Source organism: Neoarius graeffei, chromosome 12 (genome assembly GCF_027579695.1).
Source record: "Neoarius graeffei isolate fNeoGra1 chromosome 12, fNeoGra1.pri, whole genome shotgun sequence".
Classification (NCBI taxonomy): Eukaryota; Metazoa; Chordata; class Actinopteri; order Siluriformes; family Ariidae; genus Neoarius; species Neoarius graeffei.
This window is the reverse complement of record NC_083580.1, coordinates 72,438,768-72,461,403: the sequence shown is the minus strand read 5'-3', so window position 1 is coordinate 72,461,403 and position 22,636 is coordinate 72,438,768. Positions and strand designations below refer to the sequence as shown.

The 22,636-nt window shown below is 43.9% G+C and overlaps 1 protein-coding gene across 1 annotated transcript in view; it reads right to left on the bottom strand.

Annotated features, from left to right (window-relative positions):
- Positions 1 to 176: 176 nt before the first annotated feature.
- tenm2b (teneurin transmembrane protein 2b) overlaps positions 177 to 22,636 on the bottom strand; it is a 704,289-nt gene continuing 681,829 nt past the window's right edge. The window contains exons 23-30 of the mRNA XM_060936361.1: positions 16,554 to 16,708; positions 10,270 to 11,144; positions 8,315 to 8,490; positions 4,661 to 4,896; positions 3,925 to 4,221; positions 2,116 to 3,736; positions 1,693 to 1,823; positions 177 to 1,578 (exon numbers count right to left, since the gene is read on the bottom strand). Coding sequence (XP_060792344.1) covers positions 841 to 1,578; positions 1,693 to 1,823; positions 2,116 to 3,736; positions 3,925 to 4,221; positions 4,661 to 4,896; positions 8,315 to 8,490; positions 10,270 to 11,144; positions 16,554 to 16,708 — 4,229 coding nt within the window. The 3' untranslated portion in view covers positions 177 to 840. The remainder of the gene's footprint in view (positions 1,579 to 1,692; positions 1,824 to 2,115; positions 3,737 to 3,924; positions 4,222 to 4,660; positions 4,897 to 8,314; positions 8,491 to 10,269; positions 11,145 to 16,553; positions 16,709 to 22,636) is intronic.

Sequence of the window (22,636 nt, the reverse complement as noted above, 5' to 3'; positions counted from 1 at the left end):
AGTCACTTCGTTAAATAAATGTACACACTGGGTTTTAATCCAGTCCTCCTACTTACTGACAGTTTTACATATAGTATAAGATTAATATGTATTTCACAGTTTCAAAGACATAATTTAAAGTATAAACAAAAGACACAATATATTATCTTTCTATAACTTCTTTGCTTGGTGACAAATTAAAATAAAAGAAAAATCTTAATGGAGTTTTACATATTGTACAAAGGGTAAATAAAAAGATCAATCTTTATGGAGATTCATGCCGAGTAGCAAAAGTCTCCTTGTGATTGTCTTATAGTGCAAATGTAAAAGGACAGAGATCTTAAGAGCCACGCTTGATGTGCACTCCAATGTAGTACCTTTCACCACAACCCTCTTCTAGTACAAGTCAAATCCTGTGGGAAAGTTGTAAGGGACAAGAGACTGAAATGAGACACATCAGAGTTCCTTTTGCAGAAATCTTTAAAATGAATCCTGTGGGCTTTATCATCCACAGATTTAATACATACACCGGCAAGTGATGGCTTAAGTGACAATCATATTTTGAGGCCTGAGACTCTGCTTCCTGTTTTTGAAAAAGTGCCTTGATATGGATGTCAGGCTTGCCATCACTAAGCCCAAACTGGTCTAAAAACATCTGACATCTCTTTGAAAGTCTAACATTTTCTTACAAAAAAGTACGTGTAGTTACAAGTCTTTATCCAGTCCAGGTTATTTTGGCTCCACGCTGTCGCTTCTTCAAGATGGATGAAGTCTTTGTGGAAACTGCTGGCAGCTCTTTCTGGATTTGGTTTCTCTGTCCATGGGAGATGAGGAAATGATGGCTGTAGTAGCCTGGCTCTGTTACCTCTTTCCCATCTCGTTCTGTTTGAGGAACTGGATGTTAGCTCTGCTGTCTGCCAGTTCAGGATACTGCTCCACAGGGAGTATGTAATAGCCCTCATAGCCTGGGACTTTCCCCACTGCTAGGAGCTGCTGCTTCTCGCTTTCGCTCCACACTCGGCTCAGCTCTCTGCCATCCTGTATCTTCTGCTGCTCTGTGGCCCAGGCTCGAGCCACCGCCCTCTGCTGAGCTTGCTCCAGAACACGAGCTCGCTCCTTTTCCAGTAGTTCGGCACCCAGCCCGTAACGCACGCTAAACACTAATGCTCGAGTGTGAATCTCCACAGTGACTCCACGGCGTGATCGGCCGCTTACGGTCACGTTGATGTTACTCTCCAGTGTCCTGTGCCCACCACTGATCCCCAGGGCCAAGAGGTCACTATCGGGTAGCCCGAGCTTCACAAAGAAGTGCCAGTCACGCCTGTCTATTGTGTAGTGCATGCCTTCAAGGTATATGGTACCGGTGAGCACCTGTGCAATTTTGCGGCTGCCCTCACTGGCTGCACTGGTCACAGATGCCAAAACATGGCCCTCCCTGATAGTCAGCATCATGCCTTTTCCCACAACAGGTGTGCTGGTGCCAAACCAGTAGCCAGGCTTGTCTCGTTTAACACGCCAGTGTTTGTTGAGCTGCTTTCCCTCCAGGGCCATGAAGGCTTTGTTGTGTCGCTCCACTGAATGCTGTACTCCTGTGAACAGCTGCAAATGTCAAAGGGCATACGTTACAGAGAAAATAGACTCAGCTCAAGGTTCTGTTCATTTCTGCAGAATCAACTAGAGCGCATGGTATTTACACAGAAGTGGTAAACATACCTGGGCATTGTCACAGTCCTGACTGGCAAGCAATTCATATGGAGGGTCAACAAAATATAATGGATGCCTAGGAAACCCAGGTATGATGTTGCTGAGCTGGAAACCAAACATGACCAGCCAGCTCTTCACATCTACAAAGAGAACCCAGGAAGAGAACAAATCATCTTAGATGTTTTGCGGCATCCTGATTATCTGAAGTCAGCATGTTTACAGAACGCAATATGGCAGACTTTCCACAATGCATCACCATCGCAATATTTAGGTTTGCTAACTAAATGGTAGCTAATACTCTCCCAATTATGTGACAATGAAGTGTGAAACGCTACTGATGATTTCAAATCTCTCAGCATAATTTGATTTAACTTATCATAATGTCAGTAAGACAACACTGTCCTGGTTCGTCTGGTATTTTGGGAAACTTACCTGTCACATAGTTTTTAACATCGATCATGTCGCTGAGAGGATTATTGTTCTTGAACATGTACAGGTTGAATGGTGCTGGCTCTTTGCTCATCCTTGCCCAGAGTGTGTGGTCAGGTGAGGTCCAGCGGCCTGCTAGTACGTCATAATCTCTTTGGGTAAAGTGCACCAGCTTGGTGAGAGGGTCGTACAGCCCTCCATGAAAGCCAAGCGCAAGCTGGAAGTCTGGGTTGGAGTCATGGTATATCTCGCCGTATGCTGTGTACTGCAACTGCTTCACCATTTGCCCATTGCTGCTAAAGACAGCCAACGGAGTGCCTGTGTTGTCCGAAGCAATATAGTACTCTTCGCCGCCATTCACCTCCATAGCGAACAGGTGACCTTGGAGGTCATAGTAGAAGGACGTGATCTCAGCTCTGGAATGGTTGTAAATGTGGCTCAGCCGGCTTGGGTGATTAAGGTCAGCATAGAAATATTGTTGGTGCTCGCCACTCGATGTGCGACGTGACACACGGCGCCCAAGGCCATCATAGCGATACTGAACGCTCCAACCATCCGCCGTACGGCTGTAAGCCCGCTCTATCTGGCCTTTGGAGTTGTACTCAAAGAAGTCCGAGCCCCTCTGTCTGAGGAAACCGTCTTCATCCAGCTTGTACTGCATGTCCCCAAGGCGTGTGATGCGGTCGCGCAGGTCGTAGCGCAATGGTAGCAAACGGGCGTTGTTTCCAGGGTTCAGCAAATGCAAGTTGCCATTCAGGTCATAACTATAGCGCCACATGGACCAATCATTGACCTTGACTCCAACAAGCTGGCCATCGCTGTCATACTCGTAACGATACTGTGTAGTGTTGGCGTAGGGCCCAATTTTAAGCTCACGCTTGATCACACGACCCATGCTGTCATACTGCACCGTCATCCAATACATAAGAGAGCGGAAAATCTCGTACTGCACCTCCTTTATGCGCCCATGAGCATCAAAGTGTTTGCTGAGCGTCATTACAGCTGTGGTGATGATTTGGTTAATATCGTAGTAGATGATGCCAAATTTACCAAAGTGCTCTACTTTGCCCGAGATCTCATCATAGCGGTAAAGATCCACAGGAAGGGGAGTCTCTCCGATCACCGGCTTTATGCTGGCCACGCGGAAGCTGTTGTCGTGGTAGGTGTAGTCGAAGCGGGCATTGACCATCCCTTCCTCTGAGAAGCGGTACATCTGCTTGTCCACCAGGGGGCCGAGCTTGCGGTAGCGGATGGTACAGGAGAAGCCACCACTTTGTAAATTCACCATCTTGAGGACCCCGGTTGTTTCGTCGAAGCCAAAGGTAACTGCCGTCGAGTCATATAGTACTTCTGAGAGCTTGGCCAGCTTTCCATACTTGTAGAGCACACGACGACCTGTCCCCAGGTAGAAAGTGGCCCGGGGGCGGCCGTCCTCAGTGAAGTCATGGATCACGCTGGCGTTGCTTTCGGGTGGGTTGTAGGTGTTGCGGATGTAGCCCACAGAGACATGCGTGGACATGGTGTGTTTGGCCATGCTGGGCATGGTGACCGCTGTAAGCCGACCAGTGCTATCAAAGTCGAACACGTACTGCTTCTGACTCTGCTGCAGCAACAGCACCATGGACTGTTCGCGGAGAAACAGAGCAAGAAATGACACTTTAATCACTATTTCATGTAAGGCCACAACGTCATTAAGTCAGACCATACCACTCCATTTTGTGTAAAGAATGGTTTGTTATTCTTTAGTAGGTTTCTACTCCCGTTTGTATACAGTATCTATAAGCAGATCAATTTAGTTCAAGTGTAAATCACCTCATCAAGATAGCTGAAGCTCCACACCTTCCCATCCACAAAGGTACGGGATAGGATGCGGCCAAAAGTGTCGAACACGCTCTTCTCGCTCATGCTGCCCCTCTGCAAACCAATCAGACGACCCGTGGGTGAGTAGGACACGTTGACCAGTGCCAGACTGCTGCTGGGGAGCCAGGTGGCAGGCCGGCCCTGAGCGTCGTAAATGATACGCAGGGTGAACTTACGGTGATCGTCGTACACCTTCTCGGTTCTCGTGTTGCGGTCGTAATCAATGGAAAGCAGATTCCTGCCATGAGCCTGGGGGATTTTGAAAGAATTGCACCAATTTAGTGTGATTATTATTATTATTATTACAAATACACCGATTCTACCTTTTCCATTTTCGTTATAATACTGATCTTAGAGTTCTGATTAACGACTGATACCCAAGGCTAAACTGATGCAGAGATTTTCACAGTAACCAAGGAATTCACTGCCAGCTTCTGTTGCCAAGTTACATAAAATCTCCGACATGGTGGTAATGTACAGGTTGTGTTCTTTGTCTAAGTACAAGATGACATGTTCCGAACAGAAAATACAGCATGTTAGCGGATCGATCACATTAGAAAATATGGCAAAGTGTACCAGGCCTGATAACAAAAACTGACAACAAAATCAGTACATCTCTAAATACTACATCAATATTTCAGGAAGCAAATTCTGATCATGATTGTATTTTCTAAAAGCCCGTGCTTACGCGCAGCTTTCTTCCGAACACAGTGACTTTGCCTTTGGTCAGCTCTTTCCTCATCCTCCACTCAATAGAGTTGAGTCCACTGTCTGTTGGTAGAGAAATGTTGCGCCTCCCGATGGTTGGTGTGACTGAGCCTGCCAGGATGTGAGGTTCAGTGTGGAAGCTGAGTCCCATTCCGTTGGCATAGGAGACCCTCAGGGTGCCGTTGTAGTACATCTGATAGCTATTCCGAACTTGATCTGTGAGAAGGCAACAGGGAAATATTAGAGAAAATCACTGAGAAAACCAAGCTGTGTTTTATTTAGTATAAGGCTTTATAGTTAATCTGATTCTACGCATTACTAGGAAATGTATCATTCTGACCAGGTTATGTGTGCGAGAAAAAAAAATAAGTAGGCTGATTTTATTGCTGGGAATAAAGCTCTTTCTTTGGTTTGGGCTAAAAGCAGTACAAATGCCTTCGGTTCCATTTTACACGCTGTAATTGCATCAGCCGGCACTCTCTACAGACATGCGCACTCAAAATGCAATCATTTACACACTGAAAAGTCATCAGAAACTTTTAAGTACACTCCAGAACATAGTTAACAAGCACTTGGTATCCGAAGACAGTTTAGAAAAGCCTTCAAACTCATTTATCTTGAGTAAACAACAGAGGCGAATGTTGGCTTTAAAGGAACAGTCCACCGTACTTCCATAATGAAATATGCTCTTATCTGAATTGAGACGAGCTGATCCGTACCTCTCCGAGCTTTGCGCGACCTCCCAGTCAGTCAGACGCGCTGTTACTCCTGTTAGCAATGTAGCTAGGCTCAGTATGGCCAACGGTATTTTTTGGGGCTGTAGTTATGGCCCTTTTCCACTACCCTTTTTCAGCTCGCTTCAGCCCGACACGGCTCGCGTTTCGACTATCTAAGAACAGCACGACTCAGCTCGCTTCAGCCCTGTTCAGCCCCCAAAACTCGCACGGTTTTGGAGTGGGGCTGAAGCGAGCCAAACCGAGCCGAGTGAGGCTGGGGGCGTGAGCAGACACTCCCCTGTGCACTGATTGGTGAGGAGGAGTGTCCTCACATGCCCACACACGCCCCGCGAGCACGCTGGGATCTGTAAACACCGTAAACCCGGAAGAAGGAGAATTACGAGAATTATGAAGCCTTATGCGCCTCGCCTCATCTATACGCTCTTGCCAGTATCTGTTGGCGTTGTCGGCGACAACAAGCCACAGCACCAAGACCAGCAACACTAACGACTCCATGTCCTCCATGTTTATTGTTTACTATCCGGGTCGTGAGACTACCGCTTAAAAGCTCACTGATGTCACCGTTTGCGCCGCCTAACGACATCACCTGACGTCCACCCACTTTCGCTAACTCCACCCAATGTGTCCACCCACTTCCAGCCAGCACGCTTCAGCGCAGTTGTAGTCGAAATGCAACTCCAACAGCCCTACTCAGCTCGACTCAGCATGGCACGGCTCAGCCCGACTCAGCCGCGTTGGTAGTGGAAAAGCGGCATTAGATGCGACCAAACTCTTCCACGTTTTTCCTGTTTACATAGGTTTATATGACCAGTGACATGAAACAAGTTCAGTTACACAAATTGAAACGTGGCGATTTTCTATGCTATGGAAAGTCCGCACTATAGACCCCTTTCACTGACGTCACCCGAAACCGGAAGTAAACAGACCCTGCGCCATTTTGGAAGACCAACAAACTCGTGATTAGGGGGAAATAACGGCAGCGGTATGTGAACCCACAAGAATAAAGTGGAGTGGCAAACGACTTAAACAAACAAATCTGAGCTGTTTTATTTATGATTTATTGGCCCAACAGTAGACTTGAAAGAAACCTGTGTGAGACTTGGCAAAAAACTGTGGATATAATGGATAAGTCTGTGCATGACCTGCGGACACTTTGAGGTAAGCAAACGCAAGAAATTCAGATTTAAAACATGCTAAATTGGCCCCAAGTTGATAACTGTATGAGGAGCAAGCCTCCCAGACTTCTACAATTTAATAATAATAATAATTTAGGATGGTTTGGGGCTTGCTCGCTGCTGCCAGGTTGGTTGTTGAGTAGCCTGACTGTTTTTTTTTTCTTGCGTGTGGTATCATTGTTGACGCGAGGTTGTTTTTTGAACATGCCAATGCGGACACGATTTCCCCTGATGAGTTATGACTTCAGACGCGATGCGTGTGTGGAGTCCGCGTGATATGTGCGTAAGATAGGCTTCTCGTGTGTTTGGAGATCCGCGCTCCGAGACAAGCGCAAGCACACACACCCCCCAGGGAAAAAAAGGGGCCCCCCGAAAATATCGGCATAGTTCGAACACTGAGTGTAGGCACTGGGTGTAAACAACAAATAGTTTACAATGTCTGGGTAGCAAACAGATGGCAGAATTGGTGTCAGGTCCTCCTTATGTTTCCATTCTCCCTTGCCCCGAGTCTTATCATATGGGTCAAACCCATCAATCACAGCCAGTTTCTCCACATACTGTGCCCTTTCTGCAGCTGGTAATGTACTCACATAACCAGAATTATCATCCATCGTGTCACTTTACTCTCGCTCGTACTTTGTTTTATATTGTGAGTGCATGTACTTGGTCTTCCAATATGGCGCCTAACAAGATCTCGTGGCGCGGTGACGTCACGTGAAAGGGGTCTATATTGACAGGCGTACTAACACCTTCTGCACGCTTCGGCAGCGCATTGATACCTGCACTCCTGAGTACCTATGTAAACAGGAAAAACGTGGAAGAGTTTGGTCGCATCTAACTACAGCCCCAAAAAATACCATTGGCCATACTGAGCCTAGCTACATTGCTAACAGGAGTAAACAGGAGTAACAGCGCGTCTGACTGACTGGGAGGTCGCGCAAAGCCCGGAGAGGTACGGATCAGCTCGTCTCAATTCAGAAAAGAACATATTTCATTATGGAAGTACGGTGGACTGTTCCTTTAATAGGACGTATGGCGTAGCTGGTGAGATATTACTGCAAGTAATCCATTGTTCAAGAGAACTATAGTGGAGTTTTAAACTTAACTTGAAGAAAATTCACTGTAGTTCATCAAGAAGTGATCCCATCCTACCTGTTAGGTTAGTAATGTGGTACAACACAATTTGTAGAAGTGATTGTGTGCTGCGAAATCATATACTTAAATAATACTGGCTAGCGTTGAACGAGTCGAAGCTGAGTTCAATATCACGCTAGCTGAATGGAATATATCTGATACACCACGAAAAAAAGCCAGGCAGTATTATTATTATTATTATTATTATAATAATACATACACATTCCTTTCGGGTGTTCAGCGCATCTTTTTCTTTCAAAATTCTTTCAAAATCTTCCGTATTTAATGAAGCAAACCTGGCGGCCATGTTTATTTACAAATTGTCACAGGTGCTCGCTATAGCGCGGACGTTTTACGCATCCGCGTAACGTGTGACGTCTTGACAACCATGCAATCTCATAAACCGTATTCAACGCTCATTCTCCATTGGATAGAGTGACGTAATACATGGACAATAAGTGATATGCTAACAATGTTGCATGCTATCGAACCAAATGAAGGAAACCCGCGAGAAGGGAATAGAACATGTGTTTTTATTCCATCGAAAAAATGTCCTGCATGTACAATAATATTCCATATTCTTCTTACCTTGAAGCACAGTATAAGATGCTTCCACTGAGGAAAGGTTGGTGATAATAGTGACATCATCATCCCTGTTCGAGCTTTCCATATCGATGTTGATGGACTGTTCCATCTTACGGCGCAGGCTGATCACCATACCAGTGGGGTAGGAGACATTCGTTAAACGACCCTCGCTGTCATAGCTGCAAAGAGAAACAAATATCTGAAAACCTAACCAATGTTACTCACGGTTAAATGACAACTCATCTCGTTATCTCTAGCCGCTTTATCCTGTTCTACAGGGTCGCAGGAGCCTATCCCAGCTGACTACGGGCGAAAGGCGGGGTACACCCTGGACAAGTCGCCAGGTCATCACAGGGCTGACACATAGACACAGACAACCATTCACACTCACATTCACACCTACGGTCAATTTAGAGTCACCAGTTAACCTAACCTGCATGTCTTTGGACTGTGGGGGAAACCAGAGCACCCGGAGGAAACCCACATGGACACGGGGAGAACATGCAAACTCCACACAGAAAGGCCCTCGCCGGCCACGGGGCTCGAACCCAGACCTTCTTGCTGTGAGGCGACGGCGCTAACCACTACACCACCGTGCCGCCCACGGTTAAATGAATCAGAGATTATATTATTATTATAATACAGAAATATTATCAGAGATCACTCTGATATCATTGTAAACAAGTTTTTATTCGCAGATCTTGTTCTTCAAACGTTAAATATATTTTCAGTATAAAATGACTCCCCAAGAGAGCAGTACTGCAATCCTGACACTAGATGGCACTAAAACTGTTTAGAATGAGCAACTGACACCGTACGAATGAAAGAAGCTCATTACAAATGAAAACTCGTTCTGCTTCTGCTGCCACCATAATAATAATTAAAGACGTGGGAATATATGACATTTATCAAAACACAATACAATATGGGTCATTTGCAAAATAGTGTTTGAGATAATGATTAATGTCCTTATCATTATCCATCCATTATCCATAACCGCTTATTCTGTACAGGGTCACGGGTAAGCTGGAGCCTATCCCAGCTGACTACGGGCGAAAGGCGGGGTACACCCTGGACAAGTCGCCAGGTCATCACAGGGCTGACACATAGACACAGACAACCATTCACACTCACATTCACACCTACGGTCAATTTAGAGTCACCAGTTAACCTAACCTGCATGTCTTTGGACTGTGGGGGAAACCGGAGCACCCGGAGGAAACCCACGCGGACACGGGGAGAACATGCAAACTCCGCACAGAAAGGCCCTCGCCAGCCACGGGGCTCGAACCCGGACCTTCTTGCTGTGAGGCGACAGCGCTAACCACTACACCACCGTGCCGCCCCTACCGTTATCCTTCATTACTAAATAAGACCGCCAGTGTTCGAATAATATTACGAAGTGTTTTGGAATGTGTAAGATCTCATGCTTTACTCTTAGACAACTAAGACATGGCAGTTGATGCAATGCATGTATTTCAATTTTTGTTGCAATTAACCTCGTCCTTGACGTTTTGCATAAATGACTGACAATGATGCCGTCATTTACGTCCACATTTTTTTTTTTTACAAAGACTGTAATGAAAAAAATATATGTATAAAAGTAGTAGATTATGTGTAAGTAGTTAATTTCCATCAGGTTGGAGGTAGCTTGATAGTAAACACGAGAAAGCACTCCAGCTAATGCATGTCCTGTTGGTGGCAGGTGTATTGGGCCCGGCTCTACAGGTGGGCCAGGCCCACCCAATCACAAGGCTGGCCCATCCACCCAAAGGGAAGAGAGAAGAGGAAAAAAAAAAGGGTCATACAGTATGTATATATAATTTTGCCCCCCCATAAATCTTCCTGGCCCACCCTGTTAGTGGGCTGGATCCGGCCCTGACGTGTATTAATATTCAGTTATATTTGTATAGTATGTCTTGGAAGTAATTTAAAACCACCTGCAAATTGTTACTCACTCGTAGAAGTTGGTCCACCCAGACTCATCAGCTTTCGAAGCGAGCAGCTCGGCGTTGGTGATGTAAGTGAGCAGAGCTACTTCCTGGTTGAGGGCGGAAACAGAGCGCAGGTTTCCGGTTGCGTCCATTCCCAACGTCACTACCTGGTTCTCGGGTAGTAGCAACAGCCGTACGATGCCACCTGCCTCTCTCCTGATCTTCAGAGTGTTGTTGGAGCTGTCAGTGACCGAGACGAGTTCTCCGTCCGCTCCGTAGCTGAAGTTATACAGCGCAAGGCCGGTGATGAGACTGAACGTTTGCCTGTGCAGACCGTCCTCGCTGAACACGTACAGCTCCTGCTCCAATGCCGATCCCAGCTCGTATTGACCTGCGGTGTTCAGGCCCGGCTGGTTGACGTGCACCGATCGCACACGGATGTTGTTAAGGTCAGCGATGTAGAGTGTACCATCAGGAGATACTGCCAGTGAGGCGGGCGCATTGAGGTTGGCATCGGCAGCGTAGCTTTCATCCCCGGAATAGCAGTTGCAGTTGACGTCGTTTTTACAGTCACACTCGGATGTTGCACCAGCCAGCAGTGAGATCTCGCCGTCAGCGCTGACCTGTCGCACGCGGTTGATTTTCTTCTCATCGCTCTCCGCGATGTAGAGCACGCCCGAGTGAGAGACAGCAATGGCTGTGGCACTCTCCAGTGCCGAGTGGATGGCCAGCCTGCTGAGGGAGTAGTCGATACCAGGAACCTGGCAGTGCATGGGCCGACCAGCCACAATGCTTACCTGCTGGCTTTCCGTGATTCGCAGGACAACGTTGTTCTCTAGAACATACAGCGAGTTGTCCATAGGGTTGACGGCCAGGTCAGTGGGCCACTCCAGACGCACCTGCACATTCACACACACACAGCAGATATATCAATCAGTTTGAAGGGTCAATTCTAAGAGCTAGTTTCAGACTGACGGCTTGGTTCTTTTCTTTGCACGAGTGATTGTCAAACAAACAGTGCAAGCATCTGGGCCGTGAGTAATCTGCCTTTTGTGTGTCACACGGGAAAGATGGAGAAGAGACGAGGCAGACAGAGACGCAAAAGATGATGATGGAGACAGCAAGGTTGAGAAAGAGAGAGAGAGAGAAAGACAGATGCCATAAACTCGCAGAATGTTTTCGATTGGGCACTGGTTCAGTACCAAATGTTCCACTTTGATATCTTTTGGCACAAATGCTATTCAGAGGCAATACTAGAAGAACTATTAATTGCTGACTGGCTCTGCATACCATAATCCCAAACGGCAAATAATAAAATTGCAGAATAGTAATAAAACTAATTCTTAGTTCTGTTGCGATATTTCTTTCTGCACCAGCAAAAATGATTTGGTTGCAGCCAGGCCCGCCGACAGGGGGGGACAAACGGGTATGTTGTCCCGGGCCCAGGAATGGGGGGGGGGGGGGGGGGGGCAGAACTGGGCTCTCATGAAGTTGCGATTATTTTATTTCATTTCAAAATGTGTTGATTTGGGGGAGAAATGTGCTATATTTGCATTCAATAAATGATTTCTAGATCTTTTGCCTTTATTGTCTTTGAAAAAGGCGTCAAGAACCCCCTACCACCCCTAATGCAAAAATGGTTTGGTCTGACTCTTTGATTAAGGGGAAAAAAACGACATCGTTCGATCATAGCGCTTCGACAATCAGCGTGCGTGCTATTTGCCAACATGCACAAGTCAGGAGCACAGAAAAGAAAAGAAAAAAGAGAGGAAGAAACCAAGAGACTCAGGGGCTCACTGCATAAATACCGTATTTTAAAAAAGATTCAGATGATGCAGCAGGTACTAGCAAAGGCAGTGGGGCAGCTGAGCCAGGTAAGACCAGTGTTGGGCACGTTACTTTCAAAAAGTAATTAGTTATAGTTACTAGTTACTTTTTGGGAAAAGTAACTGAGTTAGTAACGGAGTTACTTTGTCATAAAAGTAACTAATTACCAGGGAAAGTAATTATTCCGTTACATTTTGTTCCCCCTCAAAAAAAATCAAATTCAATTAGCGTAATCATAATAAAAGTGAATGTTAAATGTGTTTAATGACTGAAATGGACACTTAACAGAACCAATTAGTAACGTTATCTACACTATATTAATATTTTTGTGGGACAATGTGAGATAAGACCGTAGGTCGCGTTAACCGACAATTGTCCGTCATTGACGGATTTTTTTAGCTATGACGGAAAAATCTGAAGGCCGTTGGTCATTTTGACGGATGTTTACCGTTACCATTACCAATAACAATAATAGCCTAATAATAAAACATAATGAAACACACAATTGAAATGATTGGCAAGTTGTGGCAGAGTTTTCTTACATACAGTATACATAGTCTTCACTGCCGTCACTTTCAATCTGAGCCGACGTCGCGGCAGTCTTGATGTTCAGTGCATAGGCTACTCACATTGTAGCCACTGCGCAAGGCTGTTCCCCCCATCGCGCTCCTGACCGCGCTCTGACTTTTCTAACCACTAGCACAGTGAGATGTATTAATGTTTCCCTTCTCTGCAGAAGACACCTCATTTTTGCTATTAAAAAAAGAGATGCACTGGGTTGTTTGTGTCGTTTCCCTGCCTGTACGTCTTAATGCAATAGCGCTCATTTAGGCTAGTTGTTTTCTTGTTTTTAAAATGAAACAAATGCCGATTTATTGTATTCTTCCCCAGCAAGCTTAGGAACATCACTGCTCGAATATCTGCTAAACTATCATTTTAATGAGAGCACGGGTAGACAAACTAACATTTAAACATAACTTCGTTTTATTTAAGACCTTCCGTGTCAGGTTCCAGGCTCCGCCGAGCCGAGGCTCTTGCCGGCTTCTGATCACTTCCCTGGGAGAAATGTTTCCCGACTTCAGAACTTTGGCTGAAGTGGCGCTGGTTATTCCAGTCTCCAGTGTCGCAGCAGAGCGCGGGTTCAGCCTTCAGAATAAAATTAAAACGTCAATGAGAAGTCGTCTGTCCGAGGCAAAGACGCAAAATTTAATGACAATTGCCTCGGCAGCAGTCTCCGTTGACGACTTTGATTATGCACAAGCGAGCTCCAAATTTAAATCCATGCGGGCCAGAAGGAAGGTTTGAGCTCACGCAAACAGGTCAAATTAGATTGTCACTTAAATCGTTGTAGTTGTAGTTCATATTTTAACTGCAATTGTCTTGCTACGTTGTAAAATAACATTGTTCATAAGGCACAACAGCCGCAATGTTTTTAGCGGAGGGAAAATGGGTTCACAAGTGACCGAACGTCAGAATCTCTGTTCATCTTTTTGCATCATAAATACATAAACAAATGATTAAATAATACAAGCTTGTTCTGTGAATTAATTTTTAAATGAAAATGAGTCCATGAAAACACAAGTTATTAAATATATAGCATTTATAGCCTATATACATTGTCATTTAAAAGCTAAAATAAAAATGACAGATAATAATGGACAATGACGGAATTTTTACGACCCTGTCCGTCAAAATGACGGACAATGAAAAAGTCTAACGCAGGGGTCACCAAACTTTTTTCTCTGGGGGCCACATTGTCGTTCCTGACTGTGATGGGAGCCGGGGTCGGGTCAGCTATATCACATAGAATTGTATGACCCAGACAAATATGACCACCAGCAGGCCTCATTGTGTAGTAGAGATTACTAGCCTGGCACGGCCATCCCCACTACTATATCCCCACTACTATATCAACACTTGATTCCTGGCACATATTTGTTTATCTTTACTAGTGGTTTGCAAAAGTAGTAATCAGGTCTTCACACTTTGTTTTAATTTGAAATACCACTGATATTCCATTTATTTATTTTCTAATAAAAATAATATCAAAGCTGTCAAGGTAAGAAACATCTGCCTATTTGAGGTGATTGACGCTGGCAAAGGTGAGTGAAAAATTATAAATTGTAGGTAGGCCTGTTGATATTATTAATAATATAAATAATAATTGTATGCAGCACTTAATAAAGGTCAAATAAATAGGCCTATAAAATATATACATTTTAAAAAACAGTGAAATTATAATAATATGAGCAATAGATCAATAGATCACAGCAGTTGTGCTGTGTCCTGCACGTCATTGCTCTCATCCATGGCCAAAGCAAAAAACTCGAATTCTGACGCTCTCTCATTCAGCTGGTCATACACGTTGTCCCCCAAATCTTCGGTTCGCCTGGTCATAGTAGGTGCGGAGAGACTCACTGCGTTGAGCGCATCCTTCTTGTCGGGACACACCTCCTCGGCCACAGCAAGCATGCATACTTTAACAAAGTCCCCATCAGTAAACGGCTTTCCATGGGTAGCTAGTAGGTGAGCTACCTTATAGCTAGCTCAGACAGAGTGGGTTTGGCGAAGGAATACATTCTGTTGTGCAGCCAGTCCGCATTTCATCCTCCGAATCCTGTCTTCTCTTGTTTGCCCTCGCAAACTAGCATACTCTTTGTGGCGGGTTTCATAGTGACGACGCAGATTATATTCTTTGAAAACCGACACACTTTCTTTACATACAAGACAAACTGCACGGTCCTTACACTGAACGAAAAAATAATCGGTGGCCCACTGTTCTTTAAAAACTCTGCACTCTCTGTCAGCTTTTCGCTTACCGCTAGCCATTTTGCTGTCCCGAACACTGACAGTTCTCTGCGCGTGCGCTGCCTGTCACTGCTTGATCACGAGCATATGACGAAAATTCGGAAAATATGAATAGTTCATTTTATAACTAAATATCAATTTTAATTGATAAAATCAACAAAATACAAGATGCAGACATGTTATTATTTGCCAAAAAGCAATTTAAAAAAATAGGCCATGACCACTTTTGGGGATTGCCTCATAGGGCCGGTTCAAGTGATGGGGGGCACAGGGGCTGGGGGGCCGGTCAAAGGGGGGTGGCGGGCCGGATCTGGCCCGCGGGCCGTAGTTTGGTGACCCCTGGTCTAACGCAACCACTGGATAAGACATCTATCAAATGTAATATATTTTTGTAGTTATTAAAATTATGTTACTAATTACTGGCCACTGACGAGGACAAACGCTTTGTTCCTCGACATAATGTGCATTGCACGTAAACACTCTTGCCTTTTATTTCAAGTAATGAAAAGTAATGGCTGTATTTCCAATGTGAAAGCGCAGTGCTGGGCTGACCGCTCGCCATCGCTGTGTCTTCCGATTGAAAGAGCGCGCAGTAGTGCAGTAGGCGTGGCCTACCTACGTATGCTGTCCAAATCTACTCTGATTGGCTTACTGTGCCGTTGTCTCGTGTCTCCCCGCCCCACACGGAAGCAGAGTAAAGAAAGGCTGAACGAGCAGCGTGCCAGATGAGAACAGCTTTAATAAAGTAACGCATAGTATTTTATTGTAAGTAACGGGAACGGCGTTATAACGATGTAAAAAGTAATTAGTTAGATTACTCGTTACTAAAAAAAGTAATGCCGTTCGTAACGCCGCTATTCCCATCACTGGGTAAGACACAGCCAACTTTTTCCAGCCCCGTAAAGTAACCCCAACCAAGGCAAGCGCGGCACGCAATTGATGTTACAAACGAGGGGAGAGCAAGTCACACTGAACACCATATCAAACGCACAGGGCATTGAATCATTTCATAACCACAACGGCTTAATAACATTGTGTTTCATATATCTGATTGAAGCTAAGAATATTCACATTAGCCCGCAATCATATCCCGCCGTTTCTCGAGCGGTGTGTTCTTCTCTGCTTTTCACACTGGACAGTACGCACGCATGCACGCACGCACGCACAACAAAAGTCCGGCGCATTGCATTTCGCACCTGAATAGTTGCAGACTAAGGAAATGTTAAAATGTTAAAACTGTAAAAATGCTGAAATGCTAAAATGAAATGGTTGTTGACCGGTTGAATGGTTTTTGAATACCTGTCATTTAAGGGTTGGAGCGAGTAGAGACTGGGATAAGAGAGGTGGGTGTGTGTGTGTGGGTTGGCCCGGGGGGGCCCATTCAGAGCATTTTGTCCCGGGCCCAGCCAAAGCTGTCAGCGGCCCTGGTTGCAGCTAATACAAGCCAAACTGCAGATCGCAGTCCTCCATATTAAACCGTAATGATGCTGCCATCGCTTTAACTGTCATCAGCGGTCATCTGTCATGATAGCAGGATATAAAGTCTAACCAGACACTTCAGGTTTAGTTATTTATTTCCAGTTGGGGATCGTTCTTTGTTTTGGAAGTTGCAGTAGTGAACTGCTCAGAAATAAACAGATAGAGCAGAAAAGCGGAGAGGAGTGTACACCGACCTGGCTGACGTCCATGCTGGTGTCACAGCTGAGAGGTCTGACCGCGGTCAAATCGTTGGTTTTTATCAGAGTGGAGATGATACCGTTCTGATCCACCTTACGGATCATGGTGGCATCCACAAAATACATGAGCCCGTTCTTATCCACAGCAATGCCTGTAGGTGAGCATCACAGATAAATAATAAGAGATTTGCTGATAAGCCGTTCACAACGTTCACCGCTAACAGGCTTGCAAACAAATTCATGTTCTATTTACTGCGAAGGACGGTTCAGCCAAATAATACTGACAGTATTCATAAGTTAAACACCTGAGCTGACAGCTCTGTTGAAATACAGATTAGCATTCTCAGCCTGTCTCATGATGTCTAAACATGCTGATGAGCTGTCCTCCAAAGATAGCAAGACTGATTTGAAACATCTCTGATCCTCCTTTTTTTTTTCCAGAGCAAAATCTGTGCATTGAATATGTACCGCACAACTAAAAATTAATATCAAAGGAAAAATATATGTCTAAAGAAACAGACAAAGTAAACAAATAGATATTTGGGTCTACCAATGCCTCTTGAAAGTATCATATCATCCTTGTGATAAGACGATATGAAAATGGATTTGTTTTTATACCTACTACAAATGCGTCAAAATAAAACAGAAACCAAAACAGTCCCTGTGTCCGAAATCACTCACTACTCACTACGTAGTGGACTACAGAAGTGAGTTCACCATTTTGTAGCGCTGTCCGAATGTATAGTGAGAATTATTACACCCTATATAGTGGACTCATAGCATCCTGCAATGCATCATGAAAAGTTGTGTACAACCGATGGTCACTAACCAAGCGATATATCCCATCATGCATTGCAGCTGCGCTGAAAGAAAAAAAAAAAGTGTGTTGGGGTGAATGGATGGAAAAAGAAACACATTATAAACGGACATTCAAGTACAATTAAAAATAGTAAGAGAATAGAAAAAAGCTAAAATAGAATAAGAGATAAAAGTCAAGAATAAAAGTTACAGCGCAGAGCGAGGAATTAATTAAAAGCCTCAAATGCGATTTAATAAAAGGCAGCGGCAAAGAAGAAAGGATTCAGCCTTGATTTAAAAGAACTGAAAGATGCCCCAGCCACAAAGTACTTTGTATTGATTAATGTGGGAAATACACTCAGTATAATATGTATTTATCACAAAAATACATGCATTTATTTTTTCGCAGTCCGGTTTCCATCAAATCCTGCGCTCTGATTGGCTGGCGAGGGGGTCCGTATCCTATGGTATGGACCCCGGTTACGGATCTCTGGCGACTTGCTTGTTCACAACAGCAACAACAAACATAGTAGCAATTTTTGTCAACATTTCTTTTCGCATTTCTCAGGAGAATAGCATTAATTTGACAGCATGGATAGCGATAACGACAGTGTTCACAGCGAAAGCGAGTTTTACGACCCTGAGGAAGAAGAAATAAAAGAAAACATTTCAGGAGAAAGCTAAAAACCTGTAACTGTTGCTAACGCCGAGCAAAAACATGGCTGAATCCTGAATGACTCGATTTTGTATAAATAGGGGACTACATAGGCGGCAAAATGTAGTTTTTTTCCTGCCATGGAAGTGCACTTGTATACCGAGGAGGAAGCCATTTGCATTCCAGCCGTGAATGAGGATTCAAAATGGCGGCTCGGCTCGGTTTTCCCTTTCGGGCGCTCTCGTTTTCTGTTAGAATTTGGTAAAGAAAAAAATAAATATATTATTTACCAGCTTAAGGTCGGTCTGTATGGTGAAATACCGTGACCTCAGCCTTGAATACTGACCCCGGCCCAGAGGGCCTCGCTCAGTACTTTCAAGACCTCGGTCACGGTATTTCACCGTACGGACCTCCCAGCTGGTAAATAACATATATGTATTTATTATTTTGAAAACCCACCAGCCTGACATTTTTTAATTGCGCAACAGTAGTGACGTAAATAACGACGTGGCGGAGTAGTGTCTGAAAGTGTTTTTTTCATTTTACCAGTGAGCTCACTATATAGAATTCTCTAGATAGTGAGTAGTGAATGATTTCGGACACAGCCAGTGTTTTGGAATTAAATGTAGCATTTTAGAAAATTCTAGTATTATAAGTCTGGTTGCCTCCAAAAAAAAAAAAGAGATTGAAAATGGAGAAAGTTGCATTTAAAGATTTCATTGCAATTCCACTCAAAGGTATCCAAAAGAATATATTTACATTTTCTTAAACTAATGATAGCAGAGTTTATGAAATTACAAGATTATGTTATAAGCAGAAAAAGAAAACTTTGGTAAAAACCCAGTTTTTCATAATGTTTTGCCTTTTCCTCCCTCAGAATTCAGCCACAATCTGGTGTGTTTTCACAAGCCGCCTAACAAATATTATTATTCTATTCACATTCACTGGATATGAGTAATCGCGTGCTCTGATTGGCTACTCTACTACTAGGCTATCAGCTCATATACCATGAGTAGAGAAAAACAAAATGGTGGAGCGCATCAAATCAAATATATCACTTTGTTATCAAGTATTTGCTAAAAGAGTATAGTCCCCCCCCAATATCTCCTGTTCCACACTCCAGCCCAGCTGGTTTGCCAACTGCCAAAAAAACCCCAAAAACCCTAAAGAAGAAGAAAATAGAGGAGTGTGTTACTGAACCAACCGAGGATAAAATAAAAACGACTCGGAAAAAACCCTGAAAAATAAAAAAAGCAACAAAATACGGAATGAAAGTATTTGATGGTAAGAACGTATCTTTTTTATTTTTCAATAATTATTATTACAATAGCATTTTTCACAAATTGCTCCTGTCATTTCGCCAGTTTGTTTACATTCTAAGCGGAAATGAGTTTGTTGGACGTTTTGTATGACGTTTTTATTTATCGAATTTGCAAAAAATGAAACTAAAAATGCTCCGTTTCTCAAAATCCAGTGAATGTGGATAGAATAAAACAGTTATTCCACTCACTCATTGTACATGGCCTATAGCCAATCAGCTCATATACAGTCAAGCCAGAAAGTCTGCACACCCCTTTCACCTTCTCCATGTTTTATTACGTTACAGACATATTCTACAATAGACTGAGTTCATTTTTTTGCCTCAAACATCTATGCACAATCACCAATAATTACGAAGTGAAAACAGGTTTTTAGAAAATGTGCAATTTTATTTTACTGACAAAAATAGGTTATTTAAGGGTTACATATCTGTACACACCCTTAGCCTAGGTTGATGCACCTTTGGCAGCAATTACAGCTTCAAGGTGTCTTGGGAAAGAAGCTACGAGCTTGGTACACTTATTTCTGGACATTTTTGCCCATTCCTCTTGGCATATCCTTGCAAGCCCCGTCAGGTTGGATAGGGAGCATCGGTACACAGCCATTTTCAGCTCCTTCCACAGATGTTCAATTGGATTCAGGTCTGAGCTCTGACTTGGCCACTCAAGGACATTCACAGACTTTCTCCGAAGCCACTCCTTTGCCCTCTTGGCTGTGTGCTTCAGGTCGTTGTCATGTTGGAAGGTAAACCTTCGCCCCAGTCTGAGGTCCAGAGCGCTCTGGAGCAGGTTTTCTTCAAGGATCTTGGTGTACTTAGCTGCATTCATCTTTCCCTCTATCAGGACTAGTCACCCCGTTCCCACTGCTGAAAAACATCCCCACATCATGATGCTGCCACCGCCATGCTTGACTGTAGGGATGGCATTAGCCAGGTGATGAGCAGTGCCTGGTTTCCTCCAGACGTGACACTTGGTATTCAGGCCAAAAAGTTCAATTTTGGTTTCATCAGACCAGAGAATCTTGTTTCTCATGATTTGAGAGTCCTCTAGGTGCCTTCTGGCAAACTCCAAGCGGGCTGTCATGTGCCTTTTACTAAGGAGCGGCTTCCGTCTGGCCACTCTACCATAAAGGCCTGATTTGTGGAGTGCTGCCTGGATGGTTGATCTTCTGAAAGGTTCTCCCATCTCCACAAGGATACACTGGAGCTCTATCAGAGTGACCCTCAGGTTCCTGCTCACCTCCCTGACCAAGGCCCGTCTTCCCCGATCGCTCAGTTTGGCCGGGCGGCCAGGTCTAGGAAGATTCTTAGTGGTTCCAAACTTCTTCCATTTATGAATGATGGTGGCCACTGTGCTCTTTGGGACCTGTAAAGCTGCAGCAATTTTTCTCTACCCTTCTCCAGATCTACTCCTTGACACAATCCTGTTTCTGAGGTCTGCAGATAATTCCTTTGACCCCATGGCTTGGAGTTTGCTCTGACATGCACTGTCAACTGTGGGACCTTATATAGGCAGGTGTTGGCAATCCCCAATCATGTCTAATCAACTGAATTTACCACAGGTGGACTCCAATTAAGTTGTAGAAACATCTCAAGCAGTGTCAGTGGAAACAAAATGCACCGCAACTCACTTTTGGGTGTGCACACTTGTGTACATATGATATTTTACATTTTGATCAGGGCTTTGAACCGGTTCAAGGAACGAAAACGAAAACCGGGAACTTTTTCTATTTCACATGGAACAGAAACGAAACCAGAAACTTTATTATTTTTTATGTTCTGGAACAGAAACGCTTATTAAAAATAATGGTAACCGGTTAATACCGGTTTTTACTTCGTTCCTCAAAGTTTCCGTAGCCTACAAATAAAAAAGCCATGAGTGTCTGAGCAAAGAAGAGCCTGAACGATGCAACCTCCCTATTGGCTGTTTGTAAAAATGTATCAATTGTTGCCCTTCCCACGGGAATCATCGCGGGCTCGAGAGACGAGACCTGACGAGTTAGTTCGTTGGTAGCAGAACAAAATGTCTGGACACAAATCGGGTTTTCAGAAAAGGAAAGAAAATAAACAGAGGGTTGAAAATACAAAAAAGGAGGCAGAAAATGCAAAACGAGTTTTAAGGTAGGACAAATGGTTACTTTTTAAGGCAGCCCGCCGTGGCTGCAGGCTTTCAGTTGCGTCATTGAATGGTTACTTTTCTGAGGCAGCCCGCCGTCGCTGCCTGCAGGCTTATTTATTATAGCTCATTTAGTTAAAATAGTTGATATAAAATGTTTATAGTTATAGTTATGTGATGGTTGTCCTGATTTAGACTGGGTTTTTTTTTTTTGGGGGGGGGGGGGGGGTTGCGCGATGTTGCACCCGGGTCCAGATTAGGGCAGAACCGGCCCTGGCTACATTTCAGGTGTAGTTTGTTTTATGTATGTATGTACTTGCATAGATGTGTACTTGGTCTTCCAATATGGCACCTAACAAAATCTCGCGGCGCGGTGACGTCATGCGGTAGCCCTCTATAGGGCCTGACTAGCCTTTGGTAACACACTAAACGAATTCTCTTTCATTTTTGGCACTTTTTCTGTTTGTGTAGATGGGAAGACATACTGAGAATCCAAATCGCCAACATTTGAAATAATAATTGTTTTGAATTATTTCTTGTCTTATTGAATGAAGGTTGTAATAGAATTAGCCTACATTTGGCTTAAGCTGGATGAGACAGAGACATAATTTTATAGCCATTTGTTAAACAGCTGACAGGGAACGTAATTAACCGTTCCGGGAACGAAATTTTTTTGTTCTAACCGGTTCAGGAACGTCTATTTAATGGTGGAACCCAAAACCGGAAACGTTAAAATTCCGTTTCTGTTCGGAACGAACTAATAGGAAAAAAATTCTGGTTCAAAGCCCTGATTTTGATTTTTAATAAATTAGCACAAATGTCTAAAAACCTGCTTTCACTTTGTCATTATGGGAGAATTTTGTGACAAAAAATGAACTCAATCTATTGTCGAATAAGTCTGTAACGTAATCAAAGGTGGAGAAGGTGAAAGGGGTGTGCAGACTTTCCGGCTTGACTGTACGGCTCGATTTCATGGAATAACTGTTAAATGTATTGGCATATATTTCGCAGAATCATAATACAAGATTATAATAGCTTTGCCATGGGGAATTCAAGCTAGATAAACATGTTAAAAGAAGTCCTCTCTCAAAAAATAACACTACTTATTTCCCCTGAGTGAATCACTTGATGGAGTGCTCACAATTCAATCCCTGATTAAAAAAAACCCCTGATATCTATACCTTTTCCTTTCT